At 43.4% G+C, this 16,020-nt stretch overlaps 1 protein-coding gene across 1 annotated transcript in view; it reads right to left on the bottom strand.

Annotated features, from left to right (window-relative positions):
* Positions 1-11,924: 11,924 nt before the first annotated feature.
* The window catches only part of hnf1a (HNF1 homeobox A), a 115,800-nt gene continuing 111,704 nt past the window's right edge, over positions 11,925-16,020 (bottom strand). Inside the window, exon 10 of the mRNA XM_033043676.1 lies at positions 11,925-12,631. Coding sequence (XP_032899567.1) covers positions 12,504-12,631 — 128 coding nt within the window. The 3' untranslated portion in view covers positions 11,925-12,503. The remainder of the gene's footprint in view (positions 12,632-16,020) is intronic.

Below are 16,020 nucleotides of genomic sequence, written 5' to 3'. Positions count from 1 at the left end.
GGCCGCATGAAGTTGCAGCGAATTGTGGACGCAGCCCAGACCATCACACAAACCAACCTCCCCTCCATTGACTCCATTTATACCTCACGCTGACTTGGCAAGGCCAGCAGCATCATCAAGGATGGCCACTCCCTCTTCTCCCTTCTCCCATCAGGCGAAAGGTATAGAAGTGTGAAAACGCACACCTCCAGTTTCGGGGCCATTTCTTCCCAGTGTTATCAGGCAACTGAATCAGTGTACCACAGCCAGAGAGCAGTGCTGAACTAATATTTTTGCTGACCCTCGGACTATGATCGGACTTTGCAGGCTATTCCTTGCACTTAACGTTATTCCCTTATCTTGTATCTATACATTGTAAATGGCTCGATTGTAATCATGTCTTGTCTTTCCGCTGACTGGTCAGCACGCAACAAAAGCTTTCCACTGTACCTTGGTACACATGACAATAAACTAAACTAACTAATTTGTATTGCAACAGTAACCAAGTGAAACATGCTAAATTGGATGTCGAATAGTTTGGGACATCCAGCCCATTATGAATGCAACTTGGTATCTGTTGTGATTTTTGTTACTTCTGAGGCGATGGAAGCTGAAGACAAATGCTGAAATGCTCATTTAAGTGAGACCATTAAAAGTAATGGTTACAAATGAACAGCTGCAATTTGTAACCAGTACTCAGCAGCCTGACAGAGACTTCAGTGTTATTTGGTTTGATGGATTTTGTGAATCTTGCCTGTGGTTTCATTACTTATTTCTGTCTTGATGTTAAAAGCATCTTGCTGGAGACATGGGGATGTGTGCATCATCTTGCACTGTATTTCCGAGCTATCTGTAATCCTGTGTGCGTGTGTGTGCCCGTGCACGTGTGTGTGTGTGCGCGTGCACGTGTGTGTGTGCGTGCACGTGTGTGTGCGTGCATGTGTGTGTGTGAAAATAACATTCCTACATTTTCAATTGTTAGCATCTACTGGGAAATCAAACACTCCAAGGTCACATGCGGCAGGGATTAGATACCGATTTCTGACAGCATGCTTGAAGGACCCCTTCCCCCATTGCTTTTATGTTCTGCACAAATTTCCTCGGGGGAAATACACTGTAGCTGTCTGAACTAATTTAATTCATTTTGTTTAAATCCCCCTCTGATGCAAACCCTGAGTTGAAGGGGAAGAATCACTGTCCTTTAACACTTGAACAGATTACTCAATGTTAGTGCTTTTTTTTTTGGACCCCTCTGCAGGTGACGGTTAACTAACAATTCATTTAAGATAAAATAAATAAGTTTGTCTTTGTCAGCTTTACATCTGTTAAATGCTGTCTGTGAGCAGGTCTGTGTGAATCCATCCATTAGCATTCTCGAACAGAAAGGGAAGAGCACCACAGGCTGCCAGCAGTGAAATAGAGGAATTTAACATTTGAGTGAGTATTTTAATAAGCTGAAAATCTCTTGTACCTCTTTTTAAATAATGATGCTTCCAGCAGAAATTATGGATGCAGCCCAGATCATCGCACAAGCCAACCTCCCTTCCATTGACTCCATCTGCACTACACGCTGTCTTGGCAAGGACATCAGCATAAGTCTCACCCCATTCACTCCTCTATCCCATCAGGCAAGAGGTACAGTAGTATGAACAGACACACCTCCAGATTCAGGGACAGTTTCTTCCCAGCTGTTATCAGGCAACTGAACCATCCTACCACCAACTAGAGAGTGGTCTTGAACTAGCATTCCACCTCATTGGAGACTCGGCCCATCTTTAATCAGACTTTATCTTGCACTAAACGTTGTACCCATAGAAAATAAATTTTACGGAGGCCAAAGTTAAATATCTGATCTTTAAAAGTCCATAAAAAATTTCATAATGTCCAAGGTCCTAGAAAATACTGAATTTTAAATAATTTTAAATAAAAGCTTTGGATTTCTTTAGAGAATGCAGCATAGAATTCCATTTGGCCGACCAGTGATCACCCTGTACATTAACTATCCTACACACTAGGGACCATTTACAGAATCCAATTAACCTACAAATCTCCACGTCTTTTGGAGCGTGGGAGGAAACAGAAGCACCCGGGGAAAGCCCAAGCGGTCGCAGGGAGAACATACAAACTCTGCACAGACAGCACCTGTTAGGATCAAACTCGGCTCTCTGGCGCTGTAAGGCAGCAACTCTACCACTGTGTCACCCCTAGATTTCAATTTCTTTTTTTTTTTAATTCACAAATTAAAATTTTGAGCTGTTTTCTTGTGCCAACAATGAAACCCAAGGATGTGGAATTAAATGGTATCTCAATTTCATATTTTAAATTATATTATTTGCTCACCTCTGTTTCTCCAAGCTGACCAAGTAATCCTTTATTATCCTTGAACATGGTTGTCACATTGACAATAGCTTTTATTGTTGCTTTGAAAGACCATATTCAGTATTCATATCTTACCATCAGCATCTTTTGTGGTTGGCTCTTTAAATGTCCTCTAACATATAAAGTGGCCTTGTCAAAGAGAATGTCAGTGATTCGATTACGAGGCTTGACCCTTACATTCTTGACAAACACAGTTTGCTTTATATGTTTTTTAAGTGACCAAGTGTTTTTCTCCTGCACCTAATTTGAGGAAGGACATTCTTGCTATTGAGGGAGTGCAGCGTAGGTTTACAAGGTTAATTCCCGAGATGGCGGGACTGTCATATGCTGAGAGAATGGAGCGGTTGGGCTTGTATACTCTGGAGTTTAGAAGGATAAGAGGGGATTTTATTGAAACATATAAGATTATTAAGGGTTTGGACACGGTAGAGGCAGGAAACATGTTCCCGATGTTGGGGATGTCCAGAACCAGGGGCCACAGTTTAAGAATAAGGGGTAAGCCATTTAGAACGGAGACGAAGAAACACTTTTACACACAGAGAGTTGTGAGTCTGTGGAATTCTCTGCCTCTGACGGCGGTGGAGGCCGGTTCTCTGGATACTTTCAAGAGAGAGCTAGATAGGGCTCTTAAAGATAGAAGAGTCAGGGGATATGGGGAGGCAGGAACGGGGTACTGATTAGGGTCTGATCAGCCATGAGCGCATTGAATGGCGGTGCTGGTTCGAAGGGCCGAATGGCCTACTCCTGCACCTATTGTCTATTGACCTATATCCTAAATTTCACTTTCTGGTAATCATGTTAGTTTCATAGAGTCAGCATTGGAGCAGGCCCTTCGGCCCGACTTGTCCATGTTGGATACTTGGATCCTCTTAAGGATCCTAGAATAAATCAATCACTTCCACAGTTGACTCCAAATCATTGCAGTTGTTATTTGTATTTCCAGTGTAGGAAGCCCAAGCTCACCATCAAGGCATCTCAGATACAAAATACCAATAGTAATGTGTTGAAAACAGCTCCTTACAGTATCATAACAATGCCATCTAATGCTCTGAACGAGTTATGGAGTCATACAGCATGGAAAAAGGCCCTTCAACCCAAGATGCCCTATCTACACTGGTCCCACCTGCCCATGTTTAGCCCATATTCCTTTAAACCTTTCCTATCCATGTACCTGTCCAAATGTTTTTTTAAATATTGTTATAGTACTTGCCATACTCTGGCAGCTTGTTCCATACATGCACCACCCTCTGTGTGGAACAAGTTGCCCCTCGGGTTCCAATTAAATCTTTCCCCTCTCATCTTAAACCTCTGTCCTCTAGTTCTTGATTCCCCCACTCTGGGTAAAAGACCTGTTATTCGGTGATAACATTCTGTCCATAAACATTAAGGTGCAATGCAAACTAGAAATGTATTTTTAAGCAGCTGTGACCTTTGCATAACTTTTCTTTTTGCAGCGCTGAATATTCCTAAGCCATTAAATTAATTTGTCCATTCAATTTGCCTTGGGATAAACCTTTAGTCCACCTTAACCTATCTGATCTCCCGGTTGCTCAGCACTTTAACTCTCCCTCCCATTCCCAATCTGACTTTTCTGTCCTGGGCCTCATCCATTGTCAGAGTGAGGCCCAGAGCAAATTGGAGGAACAGCACCTCATATTCCGCTTGGGTAGCTGACACCAAGCGGTATGAACATTGACTTCCTCTAACTTCCAATAGCCCTTGCTTTCCTTCTCTCTCCAACCCCTCCCCCTTCCCAGTTCTCCCACCAGTATTACTGTCTCTGACTACATTCTATCTTTTGTCCCGCCCACTCCCCCCGAAACATCACCCATTCCTTCTCTCCAGAGATGCTGCCTGTCCTGCTGAGTTACTCCAGCATATTGTATCTACCTTTGCCTTGGGACAACCTACCCAAAGGATCAGCTTATGCATCCTTATGTACTTTGATCTCCAGTTCAAAGAAAACCAGTTAATGCAATTTCATCTGCCAGTTCTCAAACCTATGCAGCGAGAGGATTTTTTATTTTTATAGGCTACAATAAATCCTATAAATTTTAGTTTTAAAAAAACCTCTTGAACTAAATTCCTACTTTAGTTTAGACATACAGCGCAGTAAGCAAGCCCTTCAGCCCACCGAGTCCGCACCGACCAGCGATCCCCGCACACTAACGCTATCCTACACACACGCATTAGGGACATTTTTTTATATTTATGCCAAGCCAATTAACCTACAAACCTGTACGTCTTTGGAGTGTGGGAAGAAACTGAAGATCTCGGCGAAAACCCACGCAGGTCATGGGGAGAACGTAGACAGACAGACAGACAGACAGCACCCATAGTCAGGATTGAATCCGGGTCTCTGGCGCTGTAAGGCAGCAACTCTACCGCTGAGCCAATAATTATTTACAAAACTGTCTTACTACAAATGTGTTCTAAAATATATAAATCGTCCTGCAATTTTATATCGCTTCAAACTGTCATATCACACTCATGCTTATCAGCAATTATTGATAGTACTTATTCAGGACTGGGTACATTTGACCAACTTCAGAATTAAAAACCTTTGCCCTTGTTAAGAAAATTCCATAATAGGGATTTTTCTCCCGATATTAAATAAAACTGCTGATCATCGTGTTTCATGCATCTCTTGATAAAAAATAGTTTAATATAATCTCTGGGGCTTCATATAAGAATTTGAAATATTGGCAATAATATTAATAAAATGCTTACAGATTTCATGGTGAGATCATTTTTGCAACTCACGTGACCGAAAGGATTTGGCCAAGTCTGTAAAAACAATAGCCAGCTTGTTGCTATGTCTCAGTCTGAAGAAGGGTCTTGACCCAGAATCTCACCTATTCCTTTTCTCCAGTTGCTACAGCATTTTGTGTCTATCTTCTTGTTGCTAAGTTTTGTTTTATTCCCTTGATTACATTATACAGGAAAGCAGTAATCCTGCTGCAACCCAAGGTCACTGCAATAAAACCCTTGCCTTGGGTTCAAAGTAATTGCCATTGATCTTTTGGTCAATATTTTTTGGGAACATGTGCGGTAATATTGAGCTAATTGCTCTTGGACTGCAATTAGCAATGCTGCTTGATTTGTTCATTAGATTTTTGAATCTAAGTTTGCCTCATCAGTCAGGGCGTTGAGTATGGGAGTCAGGATGTCATGTTACAACTGTATAGATTATGGCGGAGACCACACTCCCAGTTCTCAGTCTCCCAGCTATAGGAAGGTTGCCTTTAAGCTGGAAGGGGTGCAAAGAGGATTCACGGGGATGTTGCGAGGACAGGAGGGCTTGAATTGTAAGGAGAGGATCAAGCAAGAGTCTTCTTCATTCGTGTCCATCTTCCACGTTTCAAATGTTGGCCTCGCTGTCATCGTCCGTCCTGAAAAGGACGCAAGCTTCCGGCGACAATCAGCGGGAGCCGTCACTTGTTGCAATAGATGATGGTGGTAGCAGAATTAGCTCGGGATACTTCCAGTTTCCAGCCCCGCGACGTGGACGCTTCTGCTACAGGGGCCAAGAGAGAGTCAAGAGTGTTTTAATGTCATATGAGCCAGATAGAACAATGACATTCTTACTTGCTGCAGCACAACAGAACACTAAACAATTTGATAAACGAGAGAGAAGAGAAAGAATATATACACATACTCACAAATACACATATCATATACATATATACACAGATTATGTATGTATATATACACGCACGCGCTCACACACACACACATATATACACACAAAAAAACAAACAGTAGTGCAATATTAGTCTATGTAGTTCAAAGCTTATTTGAGGTTGTAGCGTTTAATAGCTGAATGGCTGTAGGTAAGAAGCTTTCCTGAACCTGAATGTTACAGTTTTCAGGCTCCTGTACCTTCTTGCCGTTGGCAGGGGTGAAACAAGTGTGTGGCCAGGGTGGTGTGGTTCTCTGATTAAGCTGATGCATAAGCTGTGGCCATTATTCACTTGAGCATTGGAGTTTGAGGAGTGACCTTGACGGTAAATAAAACCACAAGTGCACGGATGAGGTGGATGGTAACAGCCTTTTTCCCAAGGTCGGAGAGTTGAAAACTGGAAGGTATCGATTTAAGGTGAGAGGGGAAAGATTTAAAAGGGACCTGAGGGCACACAGGTGGTGGGTTTATAGAACAAGCGGCCAGATGAAGCTGCAGAGCCAGAACAATTACCTTGTTTAAAACACATTTAGACAGATGCATGGGTAGGAAAGGCTTGGAGACATACGGGCCAAACTCAGACAAATGGGCCTAACTCAGATAGACATCTTTGTCAGCATGGATGGGCTGAGCCAGAGGGTCTATTTCTCTGCTGTATGAGTAGAGTGAAATGTTTATTAATCATATGTGCAGAATAATTAAATTCCTGCTGCAACTTTAATGGTTTTATTAAATACAGCAATAAAAAAACACAATAAATTATCTCTTTATTCTCAGTAAACTGGACTTTGATAGTGGAAAAAACAAAGTTTTTACAGTGCAAATTGGGTAGTGATTTGGTGCTGAGTTAGGGTTGCGCAGGGTAGTTTAAAAAAGGGAGGAAGCTGTTCTTGAACCTGGAGGTGACGGTTCTCAGGCTCCTGTATCTTCCTCCCGATGATAGCAGCGATAAGTGAGCATGGCCAGGGTGATGTGGGATATTGGATAATATCAATCTGCCATCAGGCAGTGCTTCCCGCAGATCCCTTCGATGGTGGGAAAATCAGTAGCTCTGATGGTGGCGGTGGTAGAGTTGCTGCCTCACAGCGCCAGGGAACCAGGTTCGATCCTGACTACGGGTGCTGTCAGTACGGAGCTTGTACTTTTCCCCCAGTGGCCGCGTGTGTTTTCACCGGGTGCTCCAGTTTCCTCCCACACTCCAAAGACGTACAGGTTTGTCGGCTAATTGGCTTTGGTAAAGATTGTAAATTGCCCCTTGCGTGTAGGATAGTGCTAGTGTACAGGGTGATTGCTGATCCATGCAGACTCACGGCCGAAGGGCCTGTTTCTGCACTATCTCTAAAGCCCAAAGAATGGGCCATATCGGTCATTTTCTGTAGCCTTATTTGTTCCTGAGTAAATGTTTCTGATAGGAATGTTGATGTTCCAGTATACTGTTGATGTCTCTGGCTATTCTGTACCACAGGGACTTTGTGACACTTGCTGTTCCAAACTAATATTGGTGTCAAACTTCTGTTACATATCTTCTTGTGCTGCAGCCATCACCACATCTCATGCTATTTGACTTGAGTATTATTTCTCTGCATTTGGCAAAGTCACAAGCAATGGCGTGGTACAGGTTATTTACGCCACGCCCAATACAGGTACCATTATTTGGCCTAAACTACAGTAAAAACTTTGAATGCTTGAAAAAAACATTAAAGTGCAAAAGGTTCTCATTAAAAGTCTTGCATGAATAATTCAAGGGATATAAAATACTCCCCCCCTCCCTCCCCCACACTTACCCAGTCAGCTTTCATGTTTATGTCACCACCATTCTCAATACAGACATTCCCCGGCTTATGCAATAGGCAAGTTGCGTGAACTCGCACTTCCGTAAATAATTCTGTACTCAGTACCTAGTGCAATCCAGGCAGTTTGTGATTTCCACAACACTCAACTTTATATGGGAAACAAGCCGTCAATGGCGGTGGTGCTTACCCAGAAGGCCGTGCTCCACAGAAAGTGCCCTGGACGCAGCCAGTCACTGGTGAGACAGTTACTCCTCTCAGTAAGTTATTTCGGGCAGGGGATGGGGATGGTGATTCCTATTTGTATAAAATCTAACCCGTGTACGGGTTCACGGAATGTAACCCTTACATAAGTCGGGGAGTGCCTGTAGTGGGTTACTACTAGCACACACTCAGCACTAGGGATGTGGGAAGAAACCAGAGCACCCAGAGAAAACCCACGTGGTCACTGGGAGAATGTACAAACTCCTAACAGACAGCACTCATAGTCCAGATCAAACTTGGGCCTCTGGCGCGTATGGCAGCAACTCTACCTCTGCGAGCTAGATAGGGCTTTTAAAAATAGCGGAGTCAGGGGATATGGGGAGAAGGCAGGAACGGGGTACTGATTGGGGATGATCAGCCATGAGCACATTTGGCTCGAAGGGCCAAATGGCCTCCTCCTGCACCTATTGTCTATTGCCACCGTGCCACCCTGATGTTTGACATCAATGACTATAACCTACATTTATTTATCTTGTATGAGAATAAAAGACTTCAATGGATATCATTTTGAAAAAGGCACACACAAAGACTTGCTTAATTTATTAATTTAGCCTTTGGTCATGCTGACAGCTGTTGGAATCCTGCACCAGCTGCCAGCATTAAAATTCAGTGATAAACCACCACTCCCACTAAAATTAGATGTCCGTGTACTTTTCTGCTTGAATTCACGGCGATGAAAGTTCTTTAATGAACATCAATGTATCTTGGAGCAGCAGGATCCAAAGACAAAGCTAGCTTCATGAAACTCATTAGACCAGGGTTTAATTAAGCAGGATCACACATTTAGAAGCTGACAATGCAGATTACTGTAACTATTGATGCAGAGGTGTTTTTAATTTTCAAGTCTTCGGTAGCTAGTTTCCACAGCTTTAAAAAAAAAAAAGTGATGACCACCACATGATTGAAAACAGAAAATGCTTTAAAATATTCATCAGCTCATCCAGGATCTCTGAAGCCTGTGCTCACCTCTGGAGAATGAGATTGGTGCAAAGATTCAAGCTGGCCCAAGTTGCTTCAAACAGTTGTTGCCATTCAATTTGTACCAGTGCCTCACGTCTCAATGTTAGAGTCACCAGATCATACAGCACAGGAGACTATTTGATCTACAATACTTGTGCGTTTTAAAAGGGCTACTTTGGGGGTCGTCATGGTGGCGCAACGGTAGAGTTGCTGCCTTACAGTGTCTGAGACCTGGATTTGATCCTGACTACGAGTGCTGGCTGTACCAAGTGTGTTGGTTCTCCCCGTGACCTCCGTGGGTTTTCCCTGGGCGCTCCAGTTTCCTCCCACATTCCAAAGAATGCAAGTTTGTAAGTTAATTGGCTTTGGTAAAAATTGTAAATAGTCCCTAGTGCGGAGTGTGTGCTGGTGTAACGTAGTCAGCGCGGACATAGTGGGCTGAAGTGTTTGTGTCCGCACTGTATCTCTCAACTAAACCAAATGATATCCATTTTCCTCTCTCAAGCACCTCCCACCCCAACTTTCCTATAACCCAGCAAACTTATTTAGATTTCTGTTATAAAAAGGAACTGCAGATGCTGGTTATACCAAAGGTAGACACCAAATGCTGGATTAACTCAGCGGGTCAGGCAGCATCTCTGAAGAAAATGGATAGGTGAGGTTTTGGGTCGATGCCGCTGAGTTACTCCAGCATTTTAAAGTTTCTGTGAACTGTTTGTTAGGAACAATTTCTGTCACATTTGTTCTCTGAATTGGGAAGGGTGCATTGAATGGGATCCGCGACCTTACACGATCTGCCTCTATCATCCCCTTTCATTATGGTTCTCAACCCAGCACAGAATTTCTCTTGAATCCGTTGGTTTTGGCAGCCCACAAAATCGATTGTGCAAGAGGTTTTCTTGGCAGCAGAAAGTCCCCCTTGACTGACCAATCCAGTAAACACAGCTGGAAAAAGACACAGAAGCTGAGGTTGGATTATATATCCTGGATTTCAACACTTGCATTATATATTCTTTATAATTTTGATACAAAATATATGGTGCCTCTGCTCCTCTTGAAGGCAATGAAGCCACAGTAGATGTTAGCTGAAGGCAAGCTACTTAGGGTTGTGATGTGATGCCCTTCAAAATCAAAAGGCCTCTTCGGTACTCACTATTTAAGCTTGTATGTGAGGAGTCATCTATTAAATGAGATTTGTATGAGCACTTCAAAGACTAGGACATTCAACTTGAGAGGGAAAATTGAAGTCAATTGAAGCAAGGGAAATCTGTCACTTTAGACTTGAGATACAGCGTAGAAACAGGCCCTTTGGCCCACCAAGTCCGCATCGACCAGCGACCACCCCATACACTAGCGCCATTCTACACAATAGGGACAATTTACAATGTTGCCAAAGCCAGCTGACCAGCAATCCCGCACGCCTTTGGAATATGGGAGGAAATCCATGTGGTCACAGGGAGAACGTGCAAACTCTGTGCAGACAGTACCAGGTCACGATCAAACCCAGCATCACTGACGCTATTAGGCAGCAACTCTGCAGTTCCTTTCTACACACTCTTTCTTGTATGATCGTAGGTAAAGCCATAAGTGGCAGGATAATATTGATGATCTGCAACTGATGTGACCGCGTGGGTTTTCTCCGGTCGCTCTGGTTTCCTCCCACATTCCAAAGATGTGGAAGTTTGTAGGTTCATTGGATTCTGTAAATTGTCCCCAGAGTGTAGGATAGAATTAGTGTCCGGGCGATTGCTGGTCGATGCGGACTCTGGGCCATAGGGCCTGTTTTCAGGCTGTACCTCAAACCTAAACTGTGCCGGATATTCCCACAGAGATCAATCAGTGAGGATCAATATTATTTTCAAGGAGACCTTGAAAACATCCTTGAAGTGTTTCCTCTGTTCTTCTGGTAGCCTCTTGTAGTGATGGAGTTCCGGGTGTCTGCTTTGAAACCTGATTTTGAACATTAGAAGATGTGCCATGCCATCAGAATCATCTGATTGTAATTAGCGTCATGCAGTTTAGTTTAGTATACCGTTACAGCGCGGAAACAGGCCCTTCAGGCGACCGATTCCGCGCCGACCAGCAATTCCTGTGCACTTACACTACCCTACACACACGAGGGATAATTAACGATGACGCCAACCCAATCAGCCTACAAATCTGTACGTTTTTGGAGTGTGGGAGGAAACCGGAGATCCTGGAGAAAACCCATGCAGGTCACGGGGAGAACGTACAAACTCTGCACAGACAAGCACCCCGCAGTCAGGATTGAACCCGGGTCTCTGGCGCTGTAAGGCAGCAACTCTAACTGCGCCACCGTGCCGCCCCGAGTTATACAGCACTTTTAATCAGTCTTGATTAATAAGGGCGTCAAAGGTTATGGGGAGAAGCCAGGAGAATGGGGTTGAGAGGGAAAGGTAGATCAGCCATGATTGAATGGTGGAGTAGACTCAATGGGCCGAATGGCCTAATCCTGTTCCTTTGACATATGAACTAACGAGCACAGAAACCTTTGGCCCTCCATGGCGTTGCTGACCTTTTTGCCCATCTACACTAATCCCATTTGCCTGCATTGGGATTGTTTCCTTAAAAGTAGCTCACTATTGATCTGGGGAAGTATGCTGGTAATCTGCCCTTTGACCTTCACCCTTTGCCCTCATTGGTAGACACGGTGCACTAATAAGCCAAAAAACCTCTGGGTCAAAGGTTGAAATCCTCAGGTAACATGAATCCTGTTCTTGTTTTTTTAACCCTCTGGGCCAGAAATACCAAGTCAGGCAAGAGTTACTCGGGGATACGATGAGTTGGGGGAAGTGCCACCATTTTATAAAATGAGATTCAATCAAAGAAAATGACAGTCACAGCGGTCATACAAAGAAGATGTACTTTAATACTGTATATATTGCAATTTTTAAGTGAACCGCTAACGTTTACAATGTGAGCTGCAATGTCACAATTTGGTGAGTTAAATATTTTTTTATATTTTTATAATCAAAAGGAAAAAAATATATATGTTTGATGTGAAGAGGTTTGTCAAAAATCATTGCTTAAATTAAGTTCACATTATAAAATCTATGTGAATAAAATGGCAGCACAAAATGCAGGTTTGACTGCTAAATATCACTCGAGCATTAAACAATGGGAGGATCTGGCCTGTAGTTCTCTCCCCTCCCCACCACATCCATGCCTGTGTCAATCTCTTTCCACCTTATGTAGCTCTTGAATTATTAGACACACAATTTGAGGATTTTCATTAAAAATTATTGCACAACAACAACTCTCAAAACAGCCCTCGATAATAAAGTAATTCTTTAGACAAAAATAATATGCAGGTACAATCTGCGTGCGATGTTTGCTAGAAGACTGTCGGTCACACAGCTGAAGATTGGTTGGATCCCGCTGTATTATCCAAGGAAGTCTGCTTCTGCTTCTGCTTCGTGTTGGCACGGTTACGGAGCGGTGGAGACCACCTGGTGTGGGATGAAGGTTTCGATGCTGCTTTGGCCGGGCGATAACAAGTGGGTGTGACCGTCTACTGACTGAGTGTTTTGGTACATCACGAGGCTCCCTGAAGAGACTGCGAATGAAGAGGGAGAGAGAGAATTGTCGTAACGCTGAAACACTCTTTCGAAACACATGAAAATGACTTCAAAGCTTTCCCACCAGGCAAGAATTTTGGTCGGACAGAACCGCAGATGCTGGTTTAAACCGAAGAGAGACACAAAATGCTGGAGTAACTCAGTGGGACAGGCAGCATCTCTGGAGAGAAGGAATGGGTGACGTTTCGGGTCGAGACCCATTCCTTCTCTCCAGAGATGCTGCCTGTCCCACTGAGTTACTCCAGCATTTCGAGTCTATCTAAGATTTTTGATCATCCTAGCTTGGATAATGGAGTCGACCCGAAACGTCGCCTATTCCGTCGCTCCATAGATGCTGCCTCACCCGCAGACTTTCTCCAGCATTTTTGTCTACCCTAGCTTGGATGATGCGGTGATCCTTCATTTTTAATGGGATCTGCCTGGTTCTGAATCCATTCCATACAGCAAACTTTATGTCAGAGTATATCCAACTACATTTAAACCTAAGAAATGAAAAAATACAGTACCTTACCTTATCTCGCCTTCACCCTCTGCTCAGCCTTCTGGCTAAAGCCTCGCAAATCATGGAATGATTCAGGCCATTGCTTCTGTGCAAGGGCTATTCACTCGCTAACCCTACCATTGAACATGGTAAAGGATCAAGAAGTGAGAGATCATGATGCAGAAAAGAAAGAGGCAACAAAGCTCTATGCAGGCAGGAGACAAAGGTGCCAGACCATCAGATGTGGTGCCAGACCATCAGATGTGATGCCAGCAGATGAGGTGCCAGTGAGGAAAGTCCACGCAAAATGGACACACCCTTCTTTCCACAAGCATACACTGTGCTATACAGACAAGGGAATACGGTGACAGTCCAATCGCCTGAACCAGTCAAATATGATAGAAACACATCGATTGTGAGAAAGTATCACCATCGTGATGGTTCAGCGACAGGGCAAACTGAAGTTGAGACTGTGGGGGGATTAGACTCAAGACTACAAAATTGAGGAGCCAAGAATGTACAAGTCTGAGGAGGAGACTATGAGAAACTAGAGTCGAGACGATGAACTGGTGGAACAGGACATGACAGATCAGAATCCAGTACCAGCGCAGATCGAGGCAGTGGTCAGACCAAAATATCATAGACCACCCAAGAGATACGAGGATGATGTGAAAATGATGCGTTAACAATAAATTCCATATCCTAAATGGTGTTGGAATGTTCAGTTTACAATGTGATGATGTGGATATCTTTTAGTTTGATACGAGAGGGATGTCATGGTAACTGACGTTGTATTTAAATGTATTACGTGTTATTATGAGTCCGAGAGACCAGAGGACACGTGTGGCCAGGATGTAAAGGAATGGCGGATGTTCAGTGTCCTTGAAGCGTGTTTATTACATTCGGATCCAGGTGAGGATCTGACACTGACCTCCCATCTACCCCACTGGAGACCTTCGAACTATCTTTAATCGAACTTCACTGGGCTTTATCCTGCACTGAATGTTATACCCTTTATCCTGTATCTGTACACTGTGGACGGCTCGATTGTAATCATATACAGTCCTTTCGCTCACTGGATAGCATGCAACAAAACAGCTTTTCGCTGTACCTCTGTAGACATGACAATAATAAACTAAACTAAACTTATCCAAGCACATGGAACTTTTTGAAATTTATTCCTGTACATTTGTGCAGTGTTTGAAACCCCCTGGTTAGTAGTGAGGAAACATGCATTAACCTTCATAAAATGCACAGCAACATTCTGATCTCCCCCAGAGATCTTTTTAGAGATTCTTTTAGTTCATTTGCACATAGCAAGGTTTTCCAATTGCAAGTCATGTAGTACTAATGGCAGCATGAATTATTGTTCATTCTGTTGCCACGGAGCTGGTGGTTTTGCAGCCAGGAGGTAGAACAGAGCAGTGAGGGAGAGGGACGGTTTAAAAGAGCGCCGACTGATTGGCTCATTGGGAGGCACAGCAGCCAATTCGAAGAGGTGATGGTATAACGGAGCAGCCATTTTGGGAGAGGCTTTGTTTAATTTTTCTTGTTTAGTTTCGAGGTACAGCACGTACTGAGTCCGCACCAAACAGCGATCACCCCGTACGCTAACACTATTCTACACACTGGGGACAATTTACAATTTTTACCAAAGCCAATTAACCTACAAATCTGTACGTCTTTGGAGTGTGGGAGGAAACCGGAGCACCTGGAGAAAACCCACACGGTCACGGGGAGAACGTACAAACTCTGTACAGACAGCACCCGTAGTCAAGATCGAACCTGGGTCTCTGGCGCTGTAGGACAGCAACTCTACTGCTTTCCCTTCAGTAGTGCTTTTCCTTCAATTTATATGAAGTTCCTCCCTATTGTTAATTCCATCTTTCATACATTGATGACAAGCAAAACATTTTTGTTTACTCGATTTGCCAAATCTCTGTTCCTCGTTCTAATGTCACCTGTTTTTTTTTCTTCTCCCGGAGATCTTTAATTATGATGCTATTCTCTTTTATATTGTGTGTCCATTGAAGTTCACGCTATTTAAAAAAATTGTTGCTAATTTAGTTTTGCATTCTGCCTTCTCCCTCCTCATTCATTCTTAGTTAAACCTTGCAGCTTCTCGCTAATCCTTTGGTTTAATGTTACATTATCCTTCATGCCCTCGGTTAGCTACAGGTGAACCATGTTTCCACAAGGAGATTTTTTATTTACATCGGTTAAATTCGGAAACACACCTTTAAATGCGTGCCTTGTCTCTCTGCTGGCAAACTCTTACACCTATTTCCCAATCTACTCTACATATTCATCTTTATTTAAATCCAAACCTCTGGTTTGCGTCCAAACTGTTTCTCTCTTGAGCTACGTACAACATTTTTTATCGCATTGTGATTATTATTTTCCCCCCTGAGGATTAACCTTGAATCATGATGCAGTCCAAGACCAAAGCTTCCTAGTTTTACCAGTTTTGTTCCCTGAAAACCGTGCAAACACGCTCTATGAATTTTTTCGAACTAATTTTGCCAATTTGAGTCCCGCAGAATAGATGGCCACGCAGCAGAATCAAGGACCAGTCGCACCCCCCCCGTCACTCCCTCTTCTCCCCTCTCCCATCAGGCAAGAGGTACATAGGTGTGAAAACGCACACCTCCAGATTCAGGGACAAGTTTCTTCCCAGCTGTTATCAGGCAACTGAACCATGCTAGCACCAACTTGAGAACAGTCCTGAGCTACGATCAATCTCATAGGAGACCCTCGAACTATCTTTAATTGGACTTTATCTTGCACTGAACATTATTCCCTTTATCTTGTATCTGTAAATGGTGGATGGCTTGATTGTAATCATGTATAATCTTTCCGCTGACTGGATAGCACGCAACAAAAAAG

Source organism: Amblyraja radiata, chromosome 25 (genome assembly GCF_010909765.2).
Source record: "Amblyraja radiata isolate CabotCenter1 chromosome 25, sAmbRad1.1.pri, whole genome shotgun sequence".
Taxonomy (NCBI): Eukaryota; Metazoa; Chordata; class Chondrichthyes; order Rajiformes; family Rajidae; genus Amblyraja; species Amblyraja radiata.
Note: the sequence above shows the minus strand (reverse complement) of the source record. Positions and strands in the feature narration are given on the sequence as shown.